This window comes from Lonchura striata, chromosome 6 (genome assembly GCF_046129695.1).
Source record: "Lonchura striata isolate bLonStr1 chromosome 6, bLonStr1.mat, whole genome shotgun sequence".
NCBI classification, from domain to species: domain Eukaryota; kingdom Metazoa; phylum Chordata; class Aves; order Passeriformes; family Estrildidae; genus Lonchura; species Lonchura striata.
The window spans coordinates 65,273,221-65,287,334 of NC_134608.1; the positions used below are offsets into that span (position 1 = coordinate 65,273,221).

Genomic DNA, 14,114 nt, shown 5'->3' on the forward strand with positions numbered 1-14,114 from the left:
GAGGTGTGTGCTGGAATTCCATTCCCTCCCCATGGCGCAGCAGCTCTGCATTTCCCTGCTCCAGCCTTGGTCTCCAGCACAGCCATGGACACTGATGGTTTCTGTGCCAGGCTCTCCCAGCCCAGCCCAGCTCCCTGCCAGCTCTGCCAGCTGCCCTGAGCTCTGGGCAGCACAAAGGGCCTCTCCCCAGCACAGCACAGCCAGCTCTGGCCCCACAGCTCTGCTCAGCCCAGGCTGCTCTGGGCACTGCCCCACGGCCTCAGCCCCTGCCAAGGGCACAGCAGCAGCTGCAGCTCAGCCAGGACTCAGCCCCACCATGGGGGAAGGGGCTTGGCCAAGGCCAAAGGAGCTCCCTGGCTGCCCTGCTCCCCTCTGCCTGAGGTGCTGAGAGCTCTGCAGCCCCTCCTGCCATCCCATCTGCCCAGGCCAGCACAAGAGCCCCGGCCCTGGGGCCCTCCAGAGCTGCTCCTGCTCCAGGCCCAGGGCCCATCCCAGAGCTGGGGCAGCCACAGAGCTGTGCCCATTTCTGCTCATTGCTGCTCTGATGGAGATGCATCCTCAGCCACTTGGGGGTTGATGATGAATTTTACTGCTCCAGAGGGCTCTTCTTTCTTGAGCTCTTCAGTTCAGGAATTCAGTGACAAAAGACTTCTAAACATTTGTTCAAAGTGCCATAACAAGGAAAAACCCATGGGAATAATTCAAGTCCTCAATTCTTCTGTGGTTAATTAGACAGATTTCAGAAATTTATACAAAGGGAATATACTATATTGAAAACAGGGCAGAGAGAATTGTTATTTTCCTGTTAATAGACTGATATCAGCAATGTCCAATTTATATTTAGACCCAGCACCTTTTAACGCTGTCTGAACATATATGAAACTCAAGACCCTTCATGGCTGACAATCAATAACACTTTGTCCCTACCCCTCCCCACCATTTCCCTCATCCAACCCCTGGCACTCAGAGCAGCTGAGGAATGGAGTCACATCCAGGGGTGTCCCCAGGGCTCAGGACTGGGGCCAGGTCAGTGAAGTCTCTTTATTGATGATCTGGACGAGGCCATCGAGGGCACCCTCAGGCAGTTCCATATGAGCCCAGGCTGGGTGGGAGTGTGGCTGTGCTGGAGGGCAGGAAGCTCTGCAGAGGGATCTGGACAGGCTGGAGCCATGGGCCCAGGACAATGGGATGAGGTTCAACAAGGCCAAGGGCCAGGTCCTGCCCTGGGCTCACAACCACCCCAAATGCCTGGCCGTGCCCTGCCCCTGATCCCCACAGCCTGTCCTGTTTCCTTCATCCCTGCATTGCCAGGGACTTTCTGGGACAAGGGAGCTCTGCTCTGGGGATGGAGGGAGGGCCCAGTGCCACCACTGGAGTGGGAACCACAACTCATCAGGTTTGTGTCCTTTGGGGGTCAGGAACTGGTGAGACTCAGAGGCACAGAAAGTTTCTCTTCATGGCCGACAGACCATGGTTGAACTATGTGCAGGATCCCAGCAGTGTCTGATGAGTCCACCATCCACAAGTGATTTTCATGCTAGAATGAATTTCTGACAAATGTGGTTCTGTGATAGATATAAACACAGTTAGGTTCTTGTATCAGGATGCTCATCCTGAAGTGGGGGAAAAACAGCTCAAACAATTCCTGATGTGCAAAGCTGTCAGTGGTGGATGGAGAAGGGAGGTCAGGCTGCTTTTGGTGCTGAGGAAATGCTGAAATCAGCCTGACTCATTTCATCTCCTCCTGGCCTGGCTGATCTCCCCTCTTTCCCCTTACACCCATTGGCTTCTGTCTCCCACCAGGCCCCCGGTGAAGAGCCTGGCTCTGTGTTCTCCATCCCCTCCTTGCTGGCACTGCCAGGCTGGGATAAGGAGCCCCTCAGCCTTTCCTGCTCAGGCTGGACAAGCCCAGCTCCCTCAGCCTCTGCTCACAGCCCAAGGGCTTCAGCCCCACTTTGGAGGCCCTTCCCTAACCCTGCTCCAGCTGCCAGACATCTTTCCTGCCCTGGGGAACCCAACCCAGGCCACATGACCTGGATAATCCACGTCCTTGATGTCCTGGTCACACAGCCCTGGCCCCTTTTCCCCATGTCAGGCTCTGGGGTGGATCCTGTGGAACATCGTTTGGTGGAGGCTGTGGCTCCAGGGGGACTGGGGGGATACCAGGGGACAGGGACCCTGCTGGGCATGAACAGCATTGGACTTGTTGGGAGAAACTGTGAGGGGGAGCTGGGACGGAGTGACCAACCCAGTGACCTCACAGACCCCGCCTGGGATGTCACACAGCCTCTCTGAGATGTCACACAGCCTCTCTGAGATATCACAGCCCATTCTGTAATGTCACACAGATGGTCTCTGATGTCACAGACAACTCTGTGATGTCACAGTCTGCTCTGCAATTTCAGAGCTCTCTCCTGTGATGTCAAAGCCTGCTCTGTGATGTCACAGAGATGGCCTATGATGTCATAACTTCTTGATGACATCACATTAACCACTCTGTGATGTCATGGACCATTCTGTCATAGATCACTCATGTGATGTCATAGCCCACTCTTTGACCTCATGTAACCAGATGATAAATTGTCTCCACCAGGTGAGCTGACAACTGGAGCTTGTTCTCCAAAACCAACAGGCCTATGAAAACCACACAATGCCCATTGTGGGACAAGGGGAACTGGAATTTCACCAGCCTCAGTGTCTTGCCAGCTCAGCCAGGCCCACAGGAACATTGGGGTCCACGACCACCAGAAACCACCAGAGAGACCCCCAGGACAGAAGAACACATGGGTAAAGGGGAGGGGAAATATGTTAATGATTTTCGGGAAATTATTATCAGATGTGTGTTTAGTCCAGGACAATCAATGAATATGAGTGCAAAATACAGAATATGAACAGAAACTTTCCTGTACTCAGTATGCTCGGCTTTGGGAGGAGCTATCCCCCGTGCATCCCCCTGAATAAAGAATGCTGATTCTTAATGCTTCACTGGTGTTAAGGAGTTTTCTCTTTTACCGAATTTTTGGTAACACTCCACTCCCAAGGAAAGCTCTGTCTCCTGCTGCTCACAAACAGAGAAGGGCTGGCTGCAGATGTGGGGTTTGGAGGCTGCCTGGGGCACTGGGACCATGAAATAATAAAGTTTTCAATGATCTGTGAAAGAAGGAGGGGCAGCAGCAGAACTTGCACACTGGAATTAGGAAGGGCAGACTTTGGCCTATTTAGGATGCTGATTTGGGGAGTACAGAACCAGGTACTGATTTTTTAAGGGAAACAGCCCTTAAAAACAAAGGGGTCCAGGAAGGATGGACACATTTCAGGAAAGTAATCTTAAAGGGGAAGGAGCAGCCTGTCCCAGTGTGGCAAAAGATGAGCTGGTGTGGAAAATGACTGTCCTGGCTGCCCATGGAGCTTTTGTGGGAACTCAGGGGAAAGAAGAGGGCACATCAACTTTGGACAGAAAGTCAGGCAACTTAGCAAGTTTTTAGGGACGTTGTTAGGTCATGGAGAAAAAACAAGGAAAGAGGTGAAATCTCAATTAGAGCTTAACCTGGCCACTACTGTGAAAAATAATAAAAAATGTCTCTATGAATAAATTCATAGTAAAATGTGGTATAAGGAGAACCTCTACTCTTTATTGGATTCAGTGGAAAATATAGTAACTAAAGATAAGGAAAGACCAAGATATTTAACTCATTGTTTGTCTCAGTTTTCAATATATGGAGAGGTTCTCCTCAGGACAAGAGTTCTCCTGAGCTGGTAGATGGGCACAGGGAGCAGGACAGCCCCCTGTAATCCAGGAGGAAGCTGCTGGTGACCTGCTGAACCACTCAGATGCTCACAGGTGTATGGGATGGGATGGGATCCATGCTAGGAGGATGAGGGAGCTGGGGGATGAGCTCCCCAAGCTGTTCCCCATCATTTACTATCAGTCCTGGCTCACCAGGGAGGTCCCAGAGCACTGGAGGTGCCACTGTGAGCCCATCCCCAGGAAGGGCTGGAAGGAGGATCTGGGGAGCTCCAGGCCTGTCAGCCTGACCTTGGTGCCTGGCAAGGTTTTGGAACAGATCACCTTGAGAGCCACCACAGGGCACCCACAGGATGGCCGAGGGGTCAGAGCCAGCCAGCGTGGATTTAAGAGGGGCAGGTCCTGCCTGAGCAACCTGATCTCCTTTTATGACCAGGTGACCCACCTGAGGATGTGGGAAAGGCTGTGGATGTGTCCATCTGGACTTCAGCAAAGCCTTGGACACTGTCCCTGACAGCATTCCCTGGAAAAGCTGCAGCCCACGGCTTGGGCAGTTTTCCTCCTGGCTGGGAGATGGAAGAGCTGGCTGGAGGCTGGGCCCAGAGAGGGGTGGGGATGGTGCTGCACCCAGCTGGTGTCCAGTCCCTGGTGCTGTCCCCAAGGATCTGTGTTGGGCCCAGTCCTGTTTAACATTCTTCACTGATGATCTGGGTGACACCAAGCTGGGTGTGAGTGTGGATCTGCCTGAGGCCAGGACAAGAAGACACAGCCTCCAGCTGCACCAGGGGAGGTTTAGGCTGGACAAGAGGAAGAAGTTCTTCACAGAAAGGGTGAGTGGGCATTGGAATGGGCAGGCCAGGGGGGAGGTGGCAGAGTCGCTGTCCCTCTCCAGTGGCACTCAGTGGCATGGTCTGGGTGACAAGGTGGTATTAGGACATTGCCTGGACTTGATGATCCCAAAGGTTTTTCCAGCCTGCTTGATTCTGTCATTCTATGATAATTGGGACACTCTGGGGCCATTGTGACCCTGCAGGGCCTCGTGGAACTAAGAGGGCCATGGTGACACTGTGCAGCCCCATAGAACCAGGGCTCCATTGTGGTGCTCTGGGGCCCAATGGAACCAGGGAGTCCCTGTGACACTGGGTCCTGGTGGAACCACAGAGGCCATGGTGACACTGTGGGGCCTCGTGTGACCGAGGGGTTTCACTGCTGTGACACTGCCAAACCAAGGAGAGCATTGGGAGAGTCCAGGGCCCAGTGGAACCAAGGGGACATTGTGACACTGCAGGACCTTGTGTAACCAAGGGGCCACTGTGACACTCTGGGGCCTCCAGGAATCTGGAAGGCCGTTGTGACACTGTTTGGCCTCGTGGAAACAAGGAGTCCATTGTGACACTGAGGGGACTTGTGGAACCACAGAGAGCATTGTGACAGTGTGGGACCTCGTGTGACCATGGGGCCTTTGTGACACCCTGGGGCCCCATGGAACCAAGGGGCCACTGTGAAACTGCGGCACCAACGAGAACATTGTGACACTCTGAAGTCCCATGGAACTGAGGAGTCCATTGTCACATTTTGGGGCCCATGGAACCAAGGAGATCAGTGTGACAGTGCAGGGCCTGGTGTAACCAAAGGGACATTGTGACACTGAGGGGCCCCTTGGAACCAAGGACATCTTTGCAGATGATACCAAGCTGGATGTGAGTGTTGATCTGCTGGAGCGTAGGAGGGTTCTGCACAGGGCCCTGCACAGGCTGGATCCAGAGCCCAAATCCAGCAAGGTGAGGTTTAACAAGTCCAAGTGCCGGGTCCTGCACTTTGGCCACAACAACCCCTGCAGTGGTACAGGCTGGGGACAGAGTGGCTGGAGAGCAGCCAGGCAGAAAGGGACCTGCAGGGACTGATGGACAGCAGGCTGGACATGAACCAGCAGTGTGCCCAGGGGCCAAGAAGGCCAATGGCTCCTGGCCTGGATCAGGAATGGTGTGGCCAGCAGGAGCAGAGCTGCTGTGCCAGCACTGATCTGCCCCAGCTCTGCACACAGACATTGCTGCTGCAGCTCCAGAGAATGCAGCAAAAGGGCATCTCTGCAGAAAACTGTGCTGGGAGATAATTTAGTTCCTTAAATCCACCAAGAGTTCAACCCCTCATTGACAGAGTTTGTGGGCACAGGGAAGGTGGAAGTAAACAAAATGAGAAATGGCACAAACAATGATACTTTTTTGTGGGCAATCTGAAAAACCTAAAACAAAGTAAAAAAGCACCTCTATAATGAAACCAACAATTTGTATCAAAGATTACTTTTATTACAAGTGATTTGCAGAAATTGGCCAGCTATTTAATGTTTCTGAAACCATCCAGTCATCAGTCTCCTCACTGCAGCCTTGAGCTCCTGGTTCCTCAGGCTGTAGATGAGGGGGTTCAGGGCTGGAGGCACCACTGAGTACAGAACTGACAGGGACAGATCCAGGGATGGGGAGGACTTTGAGGGAGGCTTCAGGTAGGCAAATACACCAGTGCTGACAAACAGAGAGACCACGGCCAGGTGAGGGAGGCAGGTAGAAAAGGCTTTGTGCCGTCCCTGCTCAGAGGGGATCCTCAGCACAGCCCTGAAGATCTGCACATAGGAGAAAATAATGAACACAGAACAACACAATGATAAAGTACCAGTAACCACAAGAAGCCCAAGTTCCCTGAGATAAAACTTGGAGCAGGAGAGCTTGAGGATCTGTGGGATTTCACAGAAGAACTGGCCCAGGACATTGCCATGGCACAGGGGTAGGGAAAATGTATTGGCTGCGTGTAGCACAGCACTGAGAAAGGCACTGGCCCAGGCAGCTGCTGCCATGTGGGCACAAGCTCTGCTGCCCAGGAGGGTCCCGTAGTGCAGGGGTTTGCAGATGGACATGTAGCGGTCATAGCACATAATGGTCAGGAGGGAATACTCTGATCCAAGGAAGAAGATAAGCAGAGAAAGCTGTGCAGCACATCCTGTGTAGGAGATGGTGCTGGTGTTCCAGAGGGAATTGTGCATGGCTTTGGGGACAGTGGTGTAGATGGAGCCCAGGTCGCTGAGGGCCAGGTTGAGCAGGAAGAAGAACATGGGCGTGTGCAGGTGGTGGCCGCAGGCTACGGCGCTGATGATGAGGCCGTTGCCCAGGAGGGCAGCCAGGGAGATGCCCAGGAAGAGGCAGAAGTGCAGGAGCTGCAGCTGCCGCGTGTCTGCCAGTGCCAGCAGGAGGAAGTGGCTGATGGAGCTGCTGTTGGACATTTGTGGTGTCTTGGCATGAGGACCTGTAAGAAAAGTAATCATGGAGTAGTTAGGTGTGGAAAGGTCTTTAAATATCCCAGCACAGCCTGGGGGCATTTTTTCCCCACTGCCTGCCCAGGGCTCTGTGTCCTGGAGCTGTCCCTGTGCCCAGGGCTGGGCCTGGCCAGAGCTGCCAGAGCCCAGCCCAGCCCTGGGGGCTCAGCTCTGCCCTGCAAACACCTCCCAGACCTGGCACTGCCCAGGGCCAGCTCTTTCTCTCCAGTCTCTGATGACAACATCAGAGCAATCCTGAGGAGGCTGGAAAAGTGGCACTGATGCTGCCTCTAAGGGACCCTGTGCTGATTTCTGTCACTACCTGGTTTATTCAGATCTCAGGAAAAGCTTGTTTATTTTTCTTAACCTGAAGTGAGAGAATAATATGTATGGGAAATTTCCATTCCAGGCAACACAGAGCAGTACATTAAAAAAACAGGATTTTCCCTTTTATGCAGCCCATGCCTTGCTGTGCTCCCTGTATAATCTGCTGGGAAATATTCTGCAGTTAATTGTTGTGCTGGGAGCAGTCCTGAACAATGCAGCATCTTCACCACACAAGGAGAACACTTCCAATCATTATGAGCTGTCTCCTTCCCCCCAGATCTTTTCCCTCAGCACTGGGAGCAGCTTCCTCAGCCAGCTGAGAGCTGTCCCTGGCAGGCAGCAGAGTCCCTGGCCCAGCACAGCGCCCTGGGCTGCAGGACCCTGCTCTGCAGGACAGCCCTGGGCACCCCTGGCTGCTCTGCACAGGAGATGAGCAGAGAATGCACTCACAGGGTCTGTGGGCATTGGCATGTTCCAGCTTTAGGAGATCACTGCAGGAGCTGCAGCTGCATTGTCCTGCAGCCAGAGGTTCCTGTGCCAAGGGCTGGCAGTGATTCTGCCCCAGGCACTTCTCAGCCCCTTCCCAGCCCTGACTGATTGAAGCTCTCTGTGCCTCTGTGCTGTGCCTGGGCTGGCTGCAGGCAGTGCCCCAGCCCTGCTGGGCTGGCAGAAGAGCTGCTCAGCAAGAGAAATGTGCTTTTGAAGCTCTGCTTGGTTACCAGGATCTCCCTCTGTGCCAGGAGCCCAGCTCAGCAGCACAGACACAGCACAAGGACTTTAATGACCCTCTGGGGCTTTGTGCTCAGGCCCTGAACATCAGGCCCTGAGAGGGAGCTGCAGAAACCTCTCCAGAGCTCCAAGTCAGAATCCAGCTCCAAAGTTTCTTGGACTTTTAATGTGTCCCACTGAGGGACACGACTGAGAAAGTGTCCCCAGGCCCCAGGCAGAGCAGAGAACTGGAGGCACTGATGCCAGGTGGGGACAAAGAGAAGCCAAGTCTTGGTGCCCTGGGGCACAGCAGGGTCTGTGCCACCAAGGGCTGTGAGGAGACACCTTGTCCTGAGGCCCTGGGGCCTCCTGGCACAGCCCCAGCCAGGCTGGGCACTGTCAGCCCCTGGCCCTGCCCTCAGCATCCCCCCCATGCCCACATCCCAGTGGCCTCAAGGATCTGCTGGAAGGATTCCCTGGGGAGCCTTGGTCAGGAATGGCCCTGGGGGATCCTTCATGATTCCAGGGACTGCAGGTTTTTCAAAGGACTTTGGGTTTTGCTTTACCTTGGAGTCTTTGAGAGGTTTTTGCAATCATGGCCTCCAATTATCTGCTTTAATTAGTCCCTGGAGAGTCTTTGTCAGTAACAACACTCAGTGGGCTCATTAATGCTTCAAGGTACTTCAGATATTTTAAGGTACTTGGTGTTTCCCTTTTGTTACAGACTCTGTGAGAGGTTTGTGCAATCATGGCCATAATCATCTGCTTTAATGAGTCCCTTGAGAACTTTGTACTGACACACAGTGGGGCTCATTAATACTTTGAGATTCTTAGCTTTTGTAAGGTACTTTGGATTTTCCTTTCCACACTGAGAGGTTTTTGTGCCATTTTGAGTCTCTGAGAGGTTTTTGTGCCATCCTGGCCTGCAATTCTCTCCTCCAAGGACTCCATGAAGAGCCTGTGGTATAGATGGACCTTTGTGGTTCCCAATAATTCTTTAGACTCCAACCACTTTGGGGTTTTCCTCTGACTTTGACTCCGGGAAAGGTTTGTGCAATCTCCTCTCAGGCTCTGAGGTTCCAGGTCTCAGCTCCAAATGCACCATGGGGCTCATTAGGATCAAGTATGTCCTGACAAACCATGGGTTTGCCTCAATTTCTCTCTGCTCTCTTGCAGTTTGTCAGGAAGTTTCTGTAGTGGTTTTGGTTCACCATTTTGAGATTTCTCGGCGAATGCTTCAATTAGTGTGGTGGGCTCATTGCTGGCTAATTACCAGTGCACTCACTAGAATATACTTACTCATTTCCTGCTGTGAGATAGGATTAGGAGAAAGGCAAAGTAGTCACAGAATTTTTAAAAGGGTATAAATAAAATTGTATTAACAATAACTAAAGAAAGAGTAATAAGAATCAGAACAAAATTTTCAGAACACTTCCTCTGTCTATACAATCTGACAATATAAACAGAAAATACCTAAAATTTTCAGTCAGTTTACCAGCTCTAGAACAGTCTTTCTTCACTTCACTTAGGGAGGGAAGTTCCTCTTGTTAATGTTATGGAGACTTCTCCACAAGAAAACTATTATCTCATGGATTTTCATTTCCACAAATAGCAGCTGCCAGGAGAAATCTGCAATTGTGAACTCCCTCCCATCTTTTCCACCTTTTTCCACCGCTGTGCTTATGGGCCATGCAAAATTATGGGGTATTAGTTTCGAGATGAGCTGTTTAAGAGCAAAGGTTCTCTTCATCTATTTCTGAAATCATCTTAATCTCTGGAAACAGAGGTCTTCTTCTCTCCCTGAGGGCACAGGTTCTCATCACTGTTCTCCCTTTCTCTGTTCAAACTTCTCATGGGATCACAGCTACTTCAACATTTCCTTACTTTAGCATGGAGGCCTTTGCTGAAACAAGTCATCTCCCCATACTTTTCAGTGCATTATAGGGAAAAAGAGAGTCTGATGTATCAATGACATCCTTCTCCACAGCTTTTCCAGAGGATTCCAGCCTCAAGATCAAGGCATCTCCTCATCCCTCCCATCTGGGACTCAACTTCCCCTTCTCTGCCCTCGGTGTGTTCATGCTGCTCCTCTGTGTGCCTGCCCTGTGTCCTTTTCTCTCACGGGAGGGAGGATGGCAGCACTGGCAGAGTCAATATCTCCCGGGGCTGCAGATGGTTCCGTGAGCCCGGCCGGGCTCGGTGCTTGCGGCCGGAGCTGTTTTGCCATGGAGGTTTCTGCAGCGGCTGCGCTGGGGCTGTGTCAGGCTGGGCCGCGCTGGGGCAGGGCCAGGATCTCAGCAGCCAGGCCAGAGCCCAGCAGCAGCACGGCCGGGGCCGATGGCTTCTCCTGCCCTGCCCGCCGGCCGCGGGCGAAGCCCAAGGGCGGCAGAGCCTTGGCCGAGCCGGCCCGGCCCGGGGCTGCTCCTGGGGCCCGGCGGATCCTGGCCGGGCCCGGGCTGGCGGCGGGGCAGGGCTCGGTAGGGCCAGATGTCAGCACCCGCAGCCACGGCCCGGCCTCGGCCCCGCGGCCTCCCCTGCCCTGCCCGGCAGCCGATGGCGCCTGGCGGCTCCCTGGGAAGGGGCCCGGCCCCACGGCAGGAGCCGCCCGGCCCCACGGCCGAGACGGGGCTGGGCCGGCCTCGGCACCTCTGTGGGGCCAGAAGGGAGAGAGACCCAGCCAGGCTTTCTCATCTGTAACTTGTGTCTGCACAGAGGCGTCTGCAGCTTCCTTAGTGCTTTAACAGACTGTCAGCTCTCAGAGCTAATTACTGATTGGTTTTTGTCAGACACGGAGGAAACTGCTAGCAGCTTCTCTCAGGACATCAGTTCTGTGATGCAAAACCACCACAGCAGCACAGAGCACAGAGCTCCTTTGTCCATATGCAGTGGCTATGTGCCCGAGGCCTCAGAACCCCTCCGTGGGAGATCTCTGGGCCCTCTCCAAGGTGTTTTCAAATGAAAACATTCAGCTCATGCTCTAAGAAAATTACCAGGGCATAGGGCCAGCCTGACCTGTCTGTCCTGGCTGCTTTTGTCTGGGAGAAATCCTTGGATATACGGAATTTGGGAGGTCAAATTCTAATTTGGGCCATGGTCCCTAGACATGAAGGCCGGTTGTATAGCATAGGAAGTAAGGAATAGAGGAGGAAGGAGGGGAGGGGAGGGGAGGGGAGGGGAGGGGAGGGGAGGGGAGGGGAGGGGAGGGGAGGGGAGGGGAGGGGAGGGGAGGGGAGGGGAGGGGAGGGGAGGGGAGGGGAGGGGAGAGTGGCTCCTCTGAGGCTAAGCCAGCCAGACCTGTTTCCCCTGGCAGCTCTTGTCATGGAGTAACCCTTTGATATATGGAATTTGGGATGAAGAATCTCAGTTTTGACCATGGACACCTTGAGAAGAAAGAAGGTTCTTTTCCATTAGAAGGAAAGCACTGAGCTCCAGTGTTTCAAAAGCAGATGAAAGAGGCCCCCAAGAGGCCAAAGGCAGCCAGACCTGTCCATTCTGGCAGCTGGCACTTGGGTGCAATCCTTGGATGTTCAGAGTTTTGGAGGTGGAATCCCAGTTTTAGCCATGGGTGCCTGGACAGGAAGAAGAGTTCTTTACATTAGGAAGGAAAACACAGAGCCCCAGTGTTTCAGAGGCAGATGAGTGCCAGAACTCAGGAAGCCAAGGCCAGCCAGACTTGTGATTCCTGGCATCATTTTTCTGGAAGCTATCCTTGTATATAGGGAATACTGGAGGCAGATGCCAAATTTTGGCCATGGGTGCCTGGCTGAGATGGATGCTTTTTGCCCATAAGCAAGAAAAGCACATGGATGCAGTGTCTGAAAAGCAGATGAGGTGGCCCCTGGATGGCCAAGACAGCCAGAGCTGTTTCTATTGGCAGATTTCATCAGGGAACAATCTTTGCATATAAGGAAATTTGGGGAACGAATCCCAGTTTTGGAGGAGAAGGACAGCTCTCTCCCATAGGATGAGGAAGCAAGGAGTCAATTGTGACCCTGGGGTCCCATGGAACCAAGGGGCCATGGTGACACAGCAGGGCCACGTGGATCCAGTGGTCCTTTGTGACACAGTGGATCCAAGGAGACCATGGAGACACCTCCAGAACCTCATGGAACCAAGGAGTCCATGGTGACCCAGCGGGGCTGCATGGAGCCAATGGTCCATGGTGACACTGCCCATCCAAGGAGGCCATTTGGACACTGCAGAAGCTCATGGAGTGAGGTGGCCATTGTGACACTGAAGAACTTCATGACACCAAATATCCATGGTAACACAGCAGGACATCATGGGAACCCAGGAACCGCTGTTGACAGTGCTGAAACTCATGGAACCAGGGGCCCTTGTGGCACTGCAGCACCAACACAGCTGCTGCACCTTGTCCCCTGCCCTGCACAGCTCCTTGGCAGGCATGGCAGGAGCAGCACCCTGGGAGCCTCAGGAATGCACCTCTGGGATCCATGGCACACACTCCCAGGGGCTGGAATTCCAGTTCCCAACCAGGAAAAATGTTCCTGACCTTGAAGGAAAAGCTCTTATGGAAGAGTCAAAAGCCAAGTGCAGCAAGATCCTACAGTGGCATTTCACTGCCAGCATTCATAGCTTCACTCATGGTTGTTGCATCTCATTGACTGGGAATGAAATCAGGGCAGGGTCTTTGGTGGGAGCTGTCCTGGGTCAAGGGAGACACAGAGAGAGAAAGAGAGCAGGCAAAGGAAGGCAGGAGAGAAAGGAAGTGTTTTGGTTTGGAATGACAGGTGTCTTCTAAGGAAGGCAGGAGCCTCCCCTGAAATGGAAAAATGTAGACTCTTGTCCTGGGTTGTAAGATAAGCTTGTATTCTATTTGCCATTTGTTGGAGGTTGGGCAGGTTTGTTATCTCTTCCAAGAACAATGGTTTGCCCCGAAGAGGTAATCGTTTGTTAATGGGCCATTGACTGACTCACTGCAGGGCTGGTAACGTAACACCATCCCATTGCGAGATGCTCCACCCAGAGGGGGAAGCCAAGCACTCTTTTTATTGTATTAAGTGGTACCTTTTGGGGGACAGAGCAGCTCTCTCTTTGCGGGATTTCCCAGAGAAGCAGCTCCTTCGGCAGGACTCCCGAGAGAAGCGGCCAGAGCGCGGTGAGGCGGCAGCGGCGGAGCTCGGAGGCGGCCCTGTCACAGAGGAAGACCGGCCCCACTGCCACCAGATCTTCAGAGAAAACTATACCCTTCTAAAGATCACCACTGCAGCTGCAATTCATTAGCCACTGCAAGAGGAGCAGCTATCATTTCAACCGAACTGCTACCAACACCCCGACTCCTCAGGTTGTGGACTTTATCACTAGTTTTGTTTGTACTGATTGCATTTGCTTTTTTAAATTGTTGTATAGTTTTCTCCTAGTAAAGAATTGTTACTCCCATTCCCATATCTTTGCCTGAGAGCCTTTTAATTTAAAAATCCTTGTAATTCGGAGGGAGGGGGATTACCTTCTCCATTGCACAGGAGGCTTTTGCCCTCCTTCACAGACTCCTGTCTTGTCAAACCAAGACACTCTTTCTTTCTGAATTGGTGTAAATTTGAAATTAATAGGGGCTCTCAGGTAAAAATATGGAAGCAGGAATAAAAGTTTTTTATTAGGGAAAAAAATGAAAATATGGATAATGCGGTGAGCCAAAACAACACTGAGACAGCCAGAATACAACCTGACACTCTGTTGGACAGGGTGTTGGCCGCAGTCCAATTGGAATTGTGGCTGCAGTCCTCCAGGAGTGTGGTTCTGTTGAAGTGATCCTGTAGAAAAGGAAGAGGCAGCTGTTCCTCTGGGAAAATCCAGCCCAGAAAAGCTGTGTTGGTGGGCCAGAATCTCAAGACTAGATGCAGGTAGGAATGCTTGGCTCCTCCATCTGGGCTGAACATCTCACAATGGGATGTTACAGTTCTTATCAGTCATGCAGTGACATTCAATAGCCCATTATCAGCAGATGTCTCCCCTGAGGGAGGATTGATTGTGGAAGAGATAAGGAAAAACTGTCCACTTAACACAGGACAA

At 52.6% G+C, this 14,114-nt stretch overlaps 2 protein-coding genes across 2 annotated transcripts in view; one reads left to right on the top strand and one right to left on the bottom strand.

Annotated features, from left to right (window-relative positions):
• Nucleotides 1-14,114, top strand: part of LOC144246356 (uncharacterized) — a 387,512-nt gene that overhangs the window by 150,781 nt on the left and 222,617 nt on the right. The window lies entirely within an intron of this gene.
• On the bottom strand, nucleotides 6,084-7,016 carry LOC144246367 (olfactory receptor 14J1-like). The gene has a single exon (XM_077783752.1). It carries the CDS (start codon nucleotides 7,014-7,016, stop codon nucleotides 6,084-6,086), a length of 933 nt encoding a protein of 310 aa, XP_077639878.1.

Coding starts and splice junctions, on each gene's coding strand:
- LOC144246367 (XM_077783752.1), bottom strand. CDS start 7,016: ATGTCCAACAGCAGCTCCATCAGCCACTTCCTCCTGCTGGCACTGGCA.